This window comes from Danio aesculapii, chromosome 19 (genome assembly GCF_903798145.1).
Source record: "Danio aesculapii chromosome 19, fDanAes4.1, whole genome shotgun sequence".
Taxonomy (NCBI): domain Eukaryota; kingdom Metazoa; phylum Chordata; class Actinopteri; order Cypriniformes; family Danionidae; genus Danio; species Danio aesculapii.
The window spans coordinates 2,183,195-2,198,388 of record NC_079453.1 but is presented as its reverse complement, the minus strand read 5'-3'; the positions used below and the strand labels follow the sequence as shown (position 1 = coordinate 2,198,388).

Below are 15,194 nucleotides of genomic sequence, written 5' to 3'. Positions count from 1 at the left end.
ATTGTATTTTATTAAGGAATTTATCAACAAATTAAGTATTAATTAAAAATACCTAATTAATAAACAATCAATAATTACAATAAATGATTAATTTTCAGTCCATCAGCGCTTAACAATATAAAACAAACATAAAACAGGCAATCATTCTAGTAACTCTGTGAAAGCTGAACAGAGACCTCTAGTGGCACAAGCAGAGAAACACAGCTGCTCTACTGTGATCAGCACACACACACACAGGAGAGACTGACCTGAGCTGTGTCTTGAGCTCTGTGAATCGGGGACGTTTGCTGGGGTCGTACGCCCAGCATTTGGTCATGAGGCTGTAGAGCGTGGGTGGGCAGTTTTGGGGCATCGCCAGCCTCTCTCCGTTCTCAATCCGACCAATCACGTCGTTATTCTTCACTCCCTGAAAGGGCTTGATGCCGAACATGAGGATCTCCCACATACACACACCTGACAGAAGAAACACACACACACACACACACACACACACACACGTCTCATATCACATATAAACTTACTCTACAAGAACTATACATGTAAATAAAAGATTTATGTGAATAATAATGAATGACACAGTTATATAAAATAACAAATGATATGTATAATAATAATAATAAATGATTTAATAAATTACATAAAATAAATTAAGAAAAATTAAAACTTCTATTAGAGTCGAGTCTGCTCAAATAAATAATTTTTAAAATAAAATAAAATAAAAATTGACCGATACAACGCATTGTGAAATTTTAAATACTCTAAATAAAGTTGAACATTTCCATAATAGAAATAATTTGAGATGAAACTTGAGATGGGAAGTGTCCAGGATTGAACCCAAAAAAACAAATATTTCATATTTATTATTCAATTTTCCTAATATTCATAACAAATTATTATTAACATTGTTTCACCGTCAAAATTAATTAAAAAAAATCATAAATGTGTGTGTGTGTGTGTGTGTGTGTGTGTGTGCGTGTGTGTGTGTGTGTCAAGATATTCACAGTCAAATACTAAAATAAAGACAATAAATGAAACCATGTTTAATGGCGTATGTTGAAGATGTTTAAGTATTTTTATTAAAATGAGTCGCTCAAACTAAAAGAAAACTCACCAAACATCCAGACATCACTGGCGGAGGTAAAGCGGCGGAAGTTTATGGATTCAGGAGCCATCCATTTAATGGGCAGTTTCCCTTTAGAAGCTGAAAAACACACAACACTCAAAACTGACCACTGATAGTTAAACTAACTATACCATATATAGCTATAAACTTCACAAGCTATAATTGGGCAAATAGACATACAATATTCAACACATAATATAGTAAATGAACTTAAAATAAAGTTTAAAATAAATACAGGAAACTCTAAAATGTGCTAGGTGCATCTTGCAAAATAAAAGTTTGAGTCCTTAAAGGTTTGTGCTTAAAATGTCTTATGATCACATATAAAATTGAATTGGACAGAACAAATAAAACAAATAAATCAATGTGTCCCGTAGAGGGCGCTATTTCCCCATTCTAGACATGTTTCTGAAGGAGGCCTGTTTGCTTTAATTATAACCTATGATCATTTCTCAGCCCATGTGATGTAAAGCTGCTAAATCATGTGCAAACTAAATTGTGTATCTTTCTTTGTCATCATGCAACATGAAAACTTAAATGGCTTAGAAAAGTAATGTAGTCAGTAAAGTTGAGCCTGGTTCACCTTTATAATAGGAACTGTCCTCCATGTATCTGGAAAGACCAAAGTCACCAAGTTTCACACAGTCTGTGGAGGACACTAACACATTCCTGGCAGCAATGTCTCTGTGGAAAACACAAATAGGAATAATTAAAAACAAAATGTATACATAAATGTGCAGGATAAAGTCTAAAATGACATATTAATGTAAATAAAATATTAATGTTTTAGTATAATATTGTTGATATTAAAGATGTTTGTTTCAAGGGGACCCAAAAACATGACGGACCCTGCTGAGATGTGGATGTGCTATTATGCCGTGACTGTCGCTCAGTGAACTTGTTGGTGCTCTTTGAAAGGTGAGTTTTGTTTACTTTCTTCAGTTGTTTTTGTGTTGTGATAATTTGCAACACGTGTGCTGTGAAACATGATGAAGATGGCGGTTTTGTAACTACATGTGTTTTCTTAAATTGCAGCGTGTTAAGCTCTCTCAGCAACAGTAGCTTCATTATGATAATCAAAAAAGCTACATATATATGGTCATATTGATAAATCCAAAAATAAAAATGCAAAAAATTGAAAAATATAGGCAAAAATTCAATATACAATTCTAATATAAATGAAATAGAAAAACAAAGATGTTACTCTCTAATAAACAATGTTTATATTCTATAGTTGAAAAAAATATTTACTTTACATTTTTATACATTTATAAAAACTGCGTAATAAAAATATCAGAACAATATAAAAATATGCACATATATTTAAGAAATATGAAATAATACAAAAACTGCACTCTGTACTGCACTGTTATGAACTGCACACTGTTTTGGTGGGTGTATGTTCTTTCTGTCTCTCTCTCTCTCTCTCTCTCTCTCTCTCTCTCTCTCCCTGCCCTGTCATTTTCACAGGCACCGCCTACTTCGGAGCACTATTGGCTGACAGGACTGCCAATCTAAATAAATGTTGTGACGACGACTCCTCTCTCTGCCAATCACGCTCGTTGCACAGCTGAAAGCGACAACGTGAAGAGATCAGCTGCTGTTGTTTGGTGTGTAGTCTGTTTGGTGGTGACCATGTGCGCTTTGTAGCTAATGTTGACTTTGAATAAGATCTGAGAGTTATCCGTTGTCGAGTTCTGACATGTATTCACATCTTTAGCCTGCTAATGCTCCATTCAAAAACCTTGCAGACAAGGGAGATCTGGAACAACATAGTAAATCACCTGAAATACATACTCTGCACGCAGGATTATTGATGTATAGACACACTAGTATTTCTCTTTTTTAGTTAGAGTAAGTTCAGGGTTCAGTTTCTTCTTTAGAGGATTGTGGAGGAGATTAGGGGAATATTTTTGTTATATTTATTTCTGTGATTTGCTAGCTCAAACTTCACTTCCCTCTCCCGTTTGTCTTGGTTCTTCTCAACTCTATCGTATCATTTGTAAATATTGTAAATACTGTGGGGGCAATAAATCTTTAGCGGTGCTAATTCATTGTTTTGTGTTTTCTCTAGCCATCTTCATCATCAGTTTTTCTTTGGTCATCTCTATGTTCCTCCTTTTAATTCCCTAGACATCATCAAGGATCGTAACATGCTTCATCCAAAATAAAACTCTTGCAGCACTTCAGTAAATCGACTTTCATTCCTTGATTCTGAGCAAGTGGACTGAGCAGACGACTGCATGGAGAAGTGTCTGACATACAGAGATGTTTCTGCTGACCTGTGCACGAAGCGTTTGCTCTCCAGGTACGCCAGCGCTGTGCTCAGCTGATATGCAAACAGGATCAGCGTGGACAGATCCAGATTATACTTCCTCACCTGCAGGAACGACCTCAGCTAGACACAAACACACGCGCGCTTCTGTTAGTCTTTTTGCATGAGCTGCAGTCAAAGGTCAATGCAAAACAACACGCTCTTATTGCTTAAGAGTTTGTCTTGTTTCTAGTCCACATATCGAAAAGCTCTGAAATCAAGAAGCTTTTTCTAGACAAGCAAAACGTATTTGAGTCAAAATGAAGTGAGTTTTCTCGTAAAACAAGCTAAATAATCTGCCAATGGTATAAGCAATTTAATTATATGTCAAAAGAAAAATACAGACTATTTCACTTACCCTACTGGCAGATTATTTAGCTTGTTTTAAGGAAAACTCACTTTATTTTGACTCATTATTTCTGAAAACAAGACTTTTTTTTAAGATTTAAGAATTATTAGATATTTAGACTAGAAATAAGTCCAAAAATCTACGTAAGAGGAGCATTTTTTGTAGTGATAAAGTAAAAAACAGTGTAAAGTGTCAGTAAAGAGAGTCTGACCTCTCCAAGCGTGCACAGCTCCATGATGATCCAGACGGGGTTTTCCGTGATTATGCCGATCAGCTTGACGATGTGCGGATGGTCAAACTGCCGCATTGTCACTGATGAATAAATTAAACACACACACACACGCGCGCATGCACACACACATTTCTCATGCGGTCATATGTAAAAAGACTTTTGCTCAATCAGACTGGTTTTGTGGGATCTGGACTTCTCTAAATGTGTGTGTGTGTGTGTGTGTGTGTGTGTGTGTGTGTGTGTGTGTGTGTGTGTGTGTGTGTGTGTGTGTGTGTGTGTGTGTGAATGCAGCAGTGGAGACTTCCTCAGACTCAGATGAATGGACTGATATTCACTTCCACAGTGAATGATTACACTCTGAATCAGCAAAAGGTTTTATTGCAGTACAAGTTTCTAACATGACACATTTAAATATGACAAAGGTAAATGAGGAATATATAATGAAATATGTGCTTATTTGCATATATTTATAGCACAAAAATGCTTTTTTTAAAATAATTAACTTATTTTTACTTTATTTGTTTATTTTTTACGTATTTTTTGACATTTTAGAGTCAAAGGGAATCACCCTTTAAACTAAATGAATAATGATTTTAATAAATATGAAAATAAATGTTCAGATTTTTTGCAGAATGTTCACAGCCTTAAAAATAATAAATAAATAAATATATATATTTTATTATTATAATATAAAATTCTGGGGTGGCACAGTGGCTCAGTGGTTAGCACTGTGGCCTCACAGCAAGAAGGTCGCTGGTTCGAGTCCTGGCTAGTTCAGTTGGCATTTCTGTGTGGAGTTTGCATGTTCTCCCCGTGTTGGCGTGGGTTTCCGGGTGCTCCGGTTTCCCCCACAGTCCAGACACATGCGCTATAGGGGAATTGATGAACTAAATTTGCCGTAGTGTATGAGTGCGTGTGAATGAGGGTGAATGGGTGTTTCCCAGTACAGGGTTGCGGCTGGAAGGGCATCCGCTGTGTAAAACCTATGCTGGAATAGTTGGCGGTTCATTCTGCTGTGGCGACCCCTGATAAATAAAGGGACTAAGCCGAAGGAAAATGAATAAATAAATAAACAGGATAATATTTTATATATAAAATTGTATGAATGTGTAAATGTATAAATGGAATATATATAAACATTTACAATAAAGATTTTTAAAATTCATATATAGTTTATACATAATATTGTTTTATTTATTTATTTTTTTACAAAACAATCTGTCAGTTTTTTGGCCTTATATAAAGTGTTTTTCAGTCCACACATAACACATTCAAACACATATTTTAATTGAACAATTGAAATCTACAGACACAAAATGATAAAGTGTGTCAAAATAAACCCCTACAAGTGTATTTTGGATGTTTTCATTACAGTAGACTGAAAAAAACACTTTACTAAAGGCCTAAAAAAACCTGACAGGAGCAGAAAAGCTGTGTTTGTGTCTGCAGTGTCTCTTTTAAAACACCACTGAGCATTCAGACAGGATAATAATGTTAATAGCATCAGTGGACTGTAATGGTGTGAAAGTGATGCAATATTAATGTACAGTTGAAGTCAGAATTATTCGCCCCCCTATGAGTTTTTTTTCTTTTTTATTATTTCCCAAATGAAGGAAATTTTCACAGTATTTCTGATAATATTTTGTCTTCTGGAGAAAGTCTTATTTGTTTTATTTAGGCTAGAATAAAAGCTGTTTTTAATTTTTTTAAAGCCATTTTAAGGTCAATATTATTAGCCCCTTTAAGCTATATATTTTCGATCATCTATAGCAGTGTTTCCCAACCCTGTTCCTGGAGGCACACCAACAGTACATATTTTGGATGTCTCCGTTATCTGACCCATTAACTTCAAGTTTTGGAGTCTCTTCTGATGTTATGATAAGATGATTCAGGTGTGTTTGATTAGGGAGAGGTTGAAAATGTGGACTGTTGGTGTGCCTTCAGGAACAGGGTTGGGAAACACTGCGACTACAGAACAAACCATCGTTATACAATAACTTGCCTAATTACCCTAACCTGCCTAATTAACCTAGTTAAGCCTTTAAATGTCACACTAATATTATTTACTGTCATCATGGCAAAGACAAAATCAATCAGTCATTAGAGATGAGTTATTAAAACTATTATGATTAGAAATGTGTTGAGAAAATCTTCTCTCCATTAAACAGAAATTGGAGAAAGAAAAAAAAACAGGGGGGGCTAATAATTCAGGGGGTTAATAATTCTGCTTTAATTGTATTTAAGTATTTATTTAAATGTTGAACACTCACAAGCTTCCTGAAGAAACTTCTCTCGAACGCTGTCTGATGTGCAGTTCTTACACGTCTTTATGGCCACTGATAATGATGGATTCTCCTGTCATTAACACACACACACAGGATGTCAAACACACACACGCAGGGCTCAGAGAGAGTCTTGATACATTCAGCAATATCACAAAATAAAAGATCAATCTGAAGCTGCATTTCAGCAAACAGTGACATTATAGTTGGTGTTAACAGCTTTAGAACATTGCAAAGGAATTAAATCGGGTTATTGGAGTTGGGTTAGGTGTTAAGATTTAAAGAGTGCAGGAGAAAATAAACTGTTGATGTATCGGTACTATTCAAGTTATGTACATTTGATGCCAAATAGTAAATATATTTCTAATAGATTTTAGTCAAAGAATATTTCTGGATTAATTGATTTAGGAAAACAAGACAAGTGAAGTGTGTTTGCGTAATACTGTTGTGAATAAAATAATAAAATAAAAATATAATAAAACAAAATTGTAAAATAAGATAAAAAAATTTAATATAATAAAAAAATAATATATAATACAATAAAATAAAATCTGATAAAAATAAAATGAAAATTATAAACTAAAAATATAATATTTTTTAAAATAAAAATAATAAAATAAAATATAATAACATTAAATAGTAAAATAAATAATAATATATAATAAAATAAAATAAAAATAATATGAAAATTATAAAATAAAAATATTATAAAATACTAAAATAGAATAAAATAACATAAAATAGTAAAATAAAATATAATAAAATAATAATAATAATAATATATAATCCAATAAAATAAAATCTGATAAAAAATAAAATGAAAATTATAAAATAAAAATATTATAATTTTTAAAAATAAAATAATAAAATAAAATATAATAACATTAAATAGTAAAATAAATGAAAATAAAATATAATGTAATAAATAATAATATATAATATAATAAAATAAAATAAAAATAACATGAAAATTATAAAATTAAAATATTATAAAATACTAAAATAGAATAAAATAACACAAAATAGTAAAATAAAATAAAAAATAAAAGATAATAAAATAAATAATAATACATAATACAATAAAATTAAATGTAAAATAAAATAAAAAATAAAATGAATCAAAAATTATAAAAAAAACTAAAATATAATAAAATTGTAAAACAAAATAAAAAAAATATTATAAAAAATAATAACACATAATAAAATAACAAAATAAAATTAAATAAAACAAAAATAAAATAAAAAAGCAAAATAAAAAAATGAAAATTATTTATTAAATTAAAAAATAAAACATTAAATAACTTGCTCTCTGATGATTTACTTCTTTTATCCTCACTTGTAAGTCTTTTTGAATGAAAGCATCTGCTAAATGAGTAAACGTTAATCTAAATGAAGTTGAATTGAGTGTTTACCGGACTGATGTAAACCCCCTGATGGACGTCACCGAACTGCCCTTCACCGATACACCGACCCAACTCAATCCTGTCCCGCTGGATCTCATAATCCTGAGCTGAAGATGAAAACACACCAGAAAAAACCCAACCCCAACCCTAAGATTAGCACGACACACACTGAACACAGCATTACTGATCTAACAAACACTCCAGCTGATGCTCTGAAACACAGAGATTAGTCATGGTGGACAACGATTCATTGCAGAAAACATCACTACGATATGAGTATTATTATCATTATTATTATTATTATTATTATTATTATTATTAATATTATTATATCAATACAATCATTATTACATGTATTAATTATTTAGTCAATATTCTGATTATAGTTTTTTCCTTAAACTACATACGTTTTAATAACTATTAAGTGGTATATAATCATTAACATCAAAAACACATGTTATTCAATTGTGCATAATTATTTATTTAGCAGGTTTCTTTTTAAAGGCACAAAAATCTCCCAAAAATCTGAAAAGCTACTAATATTAAGTATTATTAAAATTAATTTTTATATTGTTATTATATATTATTATTATTATTATTATTATTATTATTATTGTTGTTGTTGTTGTTATTATTATTATTGTTATTATTAATATTATTATTATTAGTGTTATTATTATTATTATTATTATTGTTGTTGTTGTTATTATTATTATTATTATTATTATTATTATTATTATTATTATTATTATTATTATTATTATTGTTATTATTATTATTATTGTTGTTGTTATTATTATTATTATTATTATTATTATTGTTGTTGTTGTTATTATTGTTATTATTATTGTTATTATTATTATTATTATTTAAAAGATTTATTTATAATTTAATTTTACATTTATTTTTTTAATTAAATTAAATTTTTAATTTTATTTAATTTTTAATGTAATTTATCATTTAATTTTTAATACAATTTTTTATTTAGTTCAATTTAAGTTAATTTGATTTTTAATTTATTTAATGCAATACTACAGAAACTGAAATCTGATAAATGAAAAATAAAATGTTATAAAAATTGAATTGTATAAAAAATATAAAACATAAACAAACTTCAAACTCATATTAAAATAAAAATATTAATATATAATTTAAATCATATTAAATATGGCGTCCATCATGACTAATGTGACCAATATAAATCAAATAAAAGTTTAATAAAATGACTTAAGTGTATGTACAGATAATGATACAGCAAATAAAACATTCATTAAAAAGAGCTTTACCAATCCTTACAGTAATTTAGCTCTGAATATCATAACAGACAAATCTATATATAATAAAAACAGCTATTCTAAACCTCTAAAACAAATAAAAACAAATACAAGTGCATCATTTATGAAAGAATATATGTTTATAAACACACAAACAAACTATAAGACAAAATAAAAATCTATTGTTTGACTACATATCAAAGACTACTGCAGGTTCTTATTTATATCAAATATGAAATCTCAATTATGTACTAATAATTATGTACTCATTTTTTATGTAAAAAAATTTAATTATAATGTTAATAATTAGAAATGGTATCAGAAATTGTAAAATATAGATGTTTAAGAATATACAGCGATAAATAACACACGCACGCACGCACGCACACACACACACACACAAACACACACACAAAATATATATAAAAACCTGCATTAGTTGATGATACAAGGAGGAACATGTTTCTAAAAGCAACACAAACACAAAGCAAAACTGAAAGACAGAGAGAAGAAGAAAAGAGCGAGAAAAGAAGAGAGAGAGAGAGAGAGAGAGAGAGAGAGAGAGAGAGAGAGAGAGAGAGAGAAAATAAGAAGAAACTGAAAGTGATGTGTTACCTGTGTCTAATCCAAAGCATTGGGCTGGTGTTAAAGAGAGAAGTGAGAGAGGGCTTTTAGATCAGGATTAAAGCTCAGGATGAAGGACAAACACAGAGGGATGAGATGTGGACAGCAGCACGAGAGAGATGTCAAACAATCAGCATATATAGGGCGGTTATACAGGTGTGTATGAATTCAGCATATTATAAAAATTAAGAGACATCAACAGAGACACATTTCTCAATAAAACCAGCAATAAATCATACATTGGAAATATTTAAACGCAAAACAAATGCTGTTTAACAAACCTGACATTCCTTCAACTTATTTTTAAAGCACTGCAGTGAAACTACATTACCCATAATGCTGCACAACCTCTTACTTTCCATAATACTTACATAATACAGTGCCAAACTGGCTCTAGAATACACAAGACGTGTCACTCGTATAGTTTTGAATGGGAAACAGCGAACGGACAATATGGTGAATTAAGCCCCGCCTACTAGTACAGGAGCCAATCATTGATCGCTATAGACTGACGAGTGTCCAGGTGAGGGGCTTGAACCAGACTGCAGATTTTGTGTGATTCAAACACTTAGAAATGAAACTAAAGAGACGGTTGGTGTTTAATCTGATTGGCGATTCCTAAGATGAAATTTAGTCGGAGCATTTGATGTTTCTCCATTCAGACAGAACGCCCGAGCATACTAATAGGAAGCGCTTCAAAGATGGCTGCCGAGTGAAATGACTTGCCTTAAAGGTACTTTGGCATAAATGAGTACGCCCCCTTTTGAAAATCAATATATATATATATATATCCATTTCTCTGGAAATATAGACAATAATTTTTGGTGCATTTGAAGAAAAGAGTTTTATTAAACAGTATTAATCATTAAGATAAGTGTTTGGCCACTAAGCATCTTTAGGAATAGGAAGATAATACATTTAAATTCAAACATGTTATTGGAAAAATTAAATTACTACATTTTATATATATATTTTTATGTTTATCTTGATTTTTCCTATTTATTAAAATATTATTTAATATTTTTCACAAATTTTTACACTATAATTTTAATTTTCTTTTGGTAAATTAGCTCCAGTTTTGAATTTGGTGCTGAATAATATAATATATGTACACAAATAAAATATTGCAAAGCATCCTAAAGATAATACACATTTTTTATTTTGAAAATACTTTAGAATTCATTTTAACACACACACACGCACGCACGCGCATGCGCACGCACCCACACGCACGCACGCACGCACACACGTGCACGCGCATGTGCACGCACCCACACGCACGCACGCACGCACGCACACACACACACACGCGCGCACACGCACACAAAATACATAAGTAAAGCCAAATAAATCAAATGCTGTATATGCACATTTTACAATTGAATTAAAGTATAGTGTCTATAGACAGGAGTGGGGCTTCATGTTATTGCGATATTTTATTTTTCTGCAATAAATATTGTGATATGAATACAGTTCCACATACAGTATTCAGGAACAGAAATTAATTAATCACAATGCAAAAAAAGGCATTTCTTACTTTGTTTTGTCTTGTTTCTAGTCCAAATATCAAAAAATATCTATCTTAGACCAAGTTAAAATCGGCTAGTTTTCACCATCAGAAGAAATAGGTGAAAATTAAGAGATTTCGCTTGTTTTAAAGAAATGATCTGCCAGTGCAGTAAGTGAAATAATCTTGTTTTTGCTATGAAATGTAAATATTTGGACAAGAAACAAGACAAAATTTTTTAATTAAGACATGTTTTATTTTTGCATAAATCATATAAAGTCCATGTAAATACAGTGATTAAATGCACTGCTGTAGCTCCTGCTCAACTATAATTCAGACATTTTAAGTAAATGTATCATATATTTAGGAATATTTGCATGTTTGTATTGTAAAAATGGCTAAAATATTGATAAGGAGTCCACTAAAGACAGATATTAGCATCATGTGATCATCTGAAAGTGTGTGTTTTGAGCTAATTTATTTTGTGCATATGGACTTCTATCACAGTTATTTATTATTATTTGATTTGACTTTATCGCTTAAAAAGCCAAGCAAAACAGAAATAATAATTTGAATGAAAATATTTTGCACCAATGCCGTTAACATTGCTTCCTGAAACCATTTAAAACCATTAATTAAGAGAAACATGTCCCAAAACTTTTTTACTTCTGTTTTAATTTTTTCTCTGAACGTTCTGAATAAATGAGCGAGATTTAAAACACTCTATATACAACTAAAATCTTTCCAGACCAGTTAGTTCATAAGATTTTAAATTCACTGAATGTAAAACAGCAGCATGAACATTCTGCTAAACATCTGCTTTTGGCTGCCAACTGGTGTATGTTCAGAAACCTGTGATGGTTCATAAAGTCACACACTCGTGAATGTTAGTGTGCAGTCACTGACTCACACACACTAAATCAGGGCACATCACAGACATCCAGTGTTTATACAACACTATTTCAGAGAGAAAGCCTGGATTTTCAAATGAATAAATACTAAAACAAGCTATTTTTACGCATGTTTTTCTCCAGACATTTACATTTCTGCTCATATTAAATTGCTGTTTTAGTATCACTGATATATTATCATACTTAAATTAAGCATATCAGTTTGAAAGCTGTAGAAATGTTAAATATATCTATACAGTGTTTCAATGATCTTCTATCTAAATGCACCCATTTCTTTATATAGACTTAAATATATCAAGTTAAATATGTCTGTAATATATCAGTGATTTTAGCACCTCAATTAAACATAACATCAATGCAAAATGCTGCTTTTGCAACTATCTTTTATGGTTAAAAGAAGGATAATACCCACACACACACACAAAATCAGGACACATTACAGACGTACAGTGTATTTCTGCAAAGCTACTTCAGAGAGAAAACCTGCATTTTCAAATAAATATGTTTTTATTTTATTTAGAAGTTGATTTCTCCTCATATTAAACTCTTGTTTTATTATTATCACTGAAATAGTATTATATTTTAATATTTAGCTTTATATTAGCTTTTTCAGTTTCAAAGTTGTAGTATTTTTAATTCATCTATACAGTTTTTTATTTTCTTCTTTCTAAATACCTCAATTTTCTTTATATAGACTTAAATATATCTAGTTAAATATGTCTATAATGTTTCAGGGATTTTAAAACCTCAATTAAACATAACAACAATGCAGCTTTTGCAACTATTTTTATGGGTAAAATAAAATAATAACCCTGACAGACAGACAGACAGACAGACAGACAGACAGACAGACGCAAGCACGCAGACAAAATCAGGACCCATCACAGACGTCCAGTGTGTTTCTGCAAAGCTAATTCAGAGAGAAAACCTGCATTTTCAAATAAATAGGTTTTTATTTTATTTAGAAGTTGATTTCTCCTCATATTAAACTCTTGTTTTATTATTATCACTGAAATAGTATTATATTTTAATATTTAGCTTTATATTAGCCTTTTCAGTTTCAATGTTGTAGTATTTTAATATATTTTAATATTTTTTTAAATAATCTACTATACAGTTTTTTATTTTCTTCTTTCTAAATACCTCGATTTTCTTTATATAGACTTTAATTTATCAAGTTAAATATGTCAATAATGTTTCAGGGATTTTAGCACCTCAATTAAACACAACAACAATGCAAAATGCTGCTTTTACAACTATCTTTTATGGATAAAATAGAATAATAACCCTGATATAAACACACACACACACGCACACACTCATTTCTCCCTGTACAGAATTTACGCCCAAATATGTGCAGTTTCAATTCCACACAAACCCTCAGTCCTGACAGTCTGCAAACTAAGTGAGTTTCCAGAGAGAGTTTTCTGGAATGTTAGAGCTGGATACTTTAAATTTCATTTACCGCCACATCAACAAACCAAACCAGCCAGACAGAGGGAAAAAAACAGAGTCAAGATCTGGCTCAGAAACTGCTGGATTCCAGATGTTTCTGTCCAAATCCGTGCTGTCAGACACACTTCACAAATTGAGGGTACTTACTAGACGGCATGGTGTAGGTGTCTTCCTCATCTATGATCTCTGCGTAGTCGTCTGTTTCTGCAGGGAGACAGAAGAAGTGGTCAATGTCTCATGCACACACACACACACACAGACAGAGCGGCCAAAATAACGCCCACTCAAGTCACTACACAACCAGAAACACACGTAACCTTCCACGACACAAACTAGAGCCGAAAGTCTACTGTGCGAGGACACATGCACACTGAAACTCAAGTGCACTTCTCTCTTTTAAACTCCCTGAACTTAATCTGTGTGACTGTCTGTGCAGGCAGCCAATCGGAGAGCAGCTGTCTCTCCTAGCAACCAATCAGAGAGCAGCTGCCTCTCCTAAATTAATCAGAAAGTGATTGTCTCTTTTAACAGCCAATCAGAGAGTGACCATCTCTCATTGCAGCCAATCAGAGAGTGGATATCTCTCAAAGCAGCCAATCAGAGTTGCTGTCTTTCCCTGCAACTAATCAGAGTGACGATCTCTCCCAGCAGCCAATCAGAAAGTCTTTTAAAGCAGCCAACCAGAGAGTGACTGTGTCTACCAGCAACTAATCAGAGAGCAGCAGTCTCTCCTAGCAACCAATCAGAGAGCAGCTGTCTCTCCCTACAAATAATCAGAGTGCAGCTGTCTCTCCTAGTAACTAATCAGAGAGTGTCCTCCTCTCCCAGCAACAAATCAGAATGCAGCTGTCTATCCCAGCAACCAATCAGAGAGCAGCTGTCTCTCCCAGCAGCCAATCAAGACTGCAGCTGTCTCTCCTAGTAACTAATCAGACAGTAACTCTCTCTCCCAGCAGCCAATCAGAGTGAAGTTGTCTCTCCTAGTAGCTAATCAGAGTAACTCTCCCAGCAGCCAATCGGAGAGTAGCTGTTTCACCCAGCAACTAATGAAAGTGTCTTCCTCTCCCAGCAACTAATCAGAATGCAGCTGTTTCTCTCAGCAACCAATCAGAGAGCAGCTGTCTCTCCCAGCAGCCAATCAGAGTGCAGTTGTCTCTCCCAGCAGCTAATCAGAGTGTAGTTGTCTCTCCCAGTAACTAATCAGAGAGTAACTCTCTCTCCCAGCAGCCAATCAGAGTACAGTTGTCTCTCCCAGTAGCCAATCAGAGTGCAGTTGTCTCTCCCAGTAACTAATCAGAGAGTAACTCTCTCTCCCAGCAGCCAATCAGAGTGCAGTTGTCTCTCCTAGTAGCTAATCAGAGTAACTCTCTCTTTCCCAGCAGCCAATCAGAGAGCAGCTGTATCTCCCAGCAACTAATCAGAGAATGTCTTCCTCTCTTAGCATCTAATCAGAATGCAGTTGTCTCTCCCAGCAACCAATCAGATAGCAGCTGTCTCTCCCAGCAGCCAATCAGAGAGCAGCTCCGTGGTTGCGCTTAAGAAAGACGAGGGGAAGGAAGTGACTCTTAGTGTTCATGCAAAACAGATTCAGTCCAGCTTTTTTCCTCTGTTTGTTTTTTGCAAGAGGTTACTCACTTCTCTTACTAATTGCACCTTTAATATTGTGCCCTGTGAGGAATGTAGGGAGCAAAAGAGACATCAAGTGCACTGAGAAGCAAGC

The 15,194-nt window shown here is 32.5% G+C and overlaps 1 protein-coding gene across 13 annotated transcripts in view; it reads right to left on the bottom strand.

Moving 5' to 3' along the window:
• The window catches only part of ptk2aa (protein tyrosine kinase 2aa), a 143,770-nt gene that overhangs the window by 27,628 nt on the left and 100,948 nt on the right, over positions 1-15,194 (bottom strand). For 8 of the 13 annotated variants that reach the window (XM_056479579.1, XM_056479573.1, XM_056479572.1 and 5 more), the window contains 9 exons: positions 13,622-13,678; positions 9,593-9,616; positions 7,713-7,810; positions 6,289-6,373; positions 3,998-4,098; positions 3,406-3,521; positions 1,707-1,807; positions 1,112-1,201; positions 249-453 (listed from right to left, as the gene is read on the bottom strand). In XM_056479579.1, the coding sequence (XP_056335554.1) occupies positions 249-453; positions 1,112-1,201; positions 1,707-1,807; positions 3,406-3,521; positions 3,998-4,098; positions 6,289-6,373; positions 7,713-7,810; positions 9,593-9,616; positions 13,622-13,678 (877 nt within the window). Of the gene's footprint in view, positions 1-248; positions 454-1,111; positions 1,202-1,706; positions 1,808-3,405; positions 3,522-3,997; positions 4,099-6,288; positions 6,374-7,712; positions 7,811-9,592; positions 9,617-13,621; positions 13,679-13,791; positions 13,811-15,194 lie in introns of those variants that run through there. The other 5 variants (XM_056479574.1, XM_056479578.1, XM_056479583.1 and 2 more) reach the window with 2 other exon arrangements.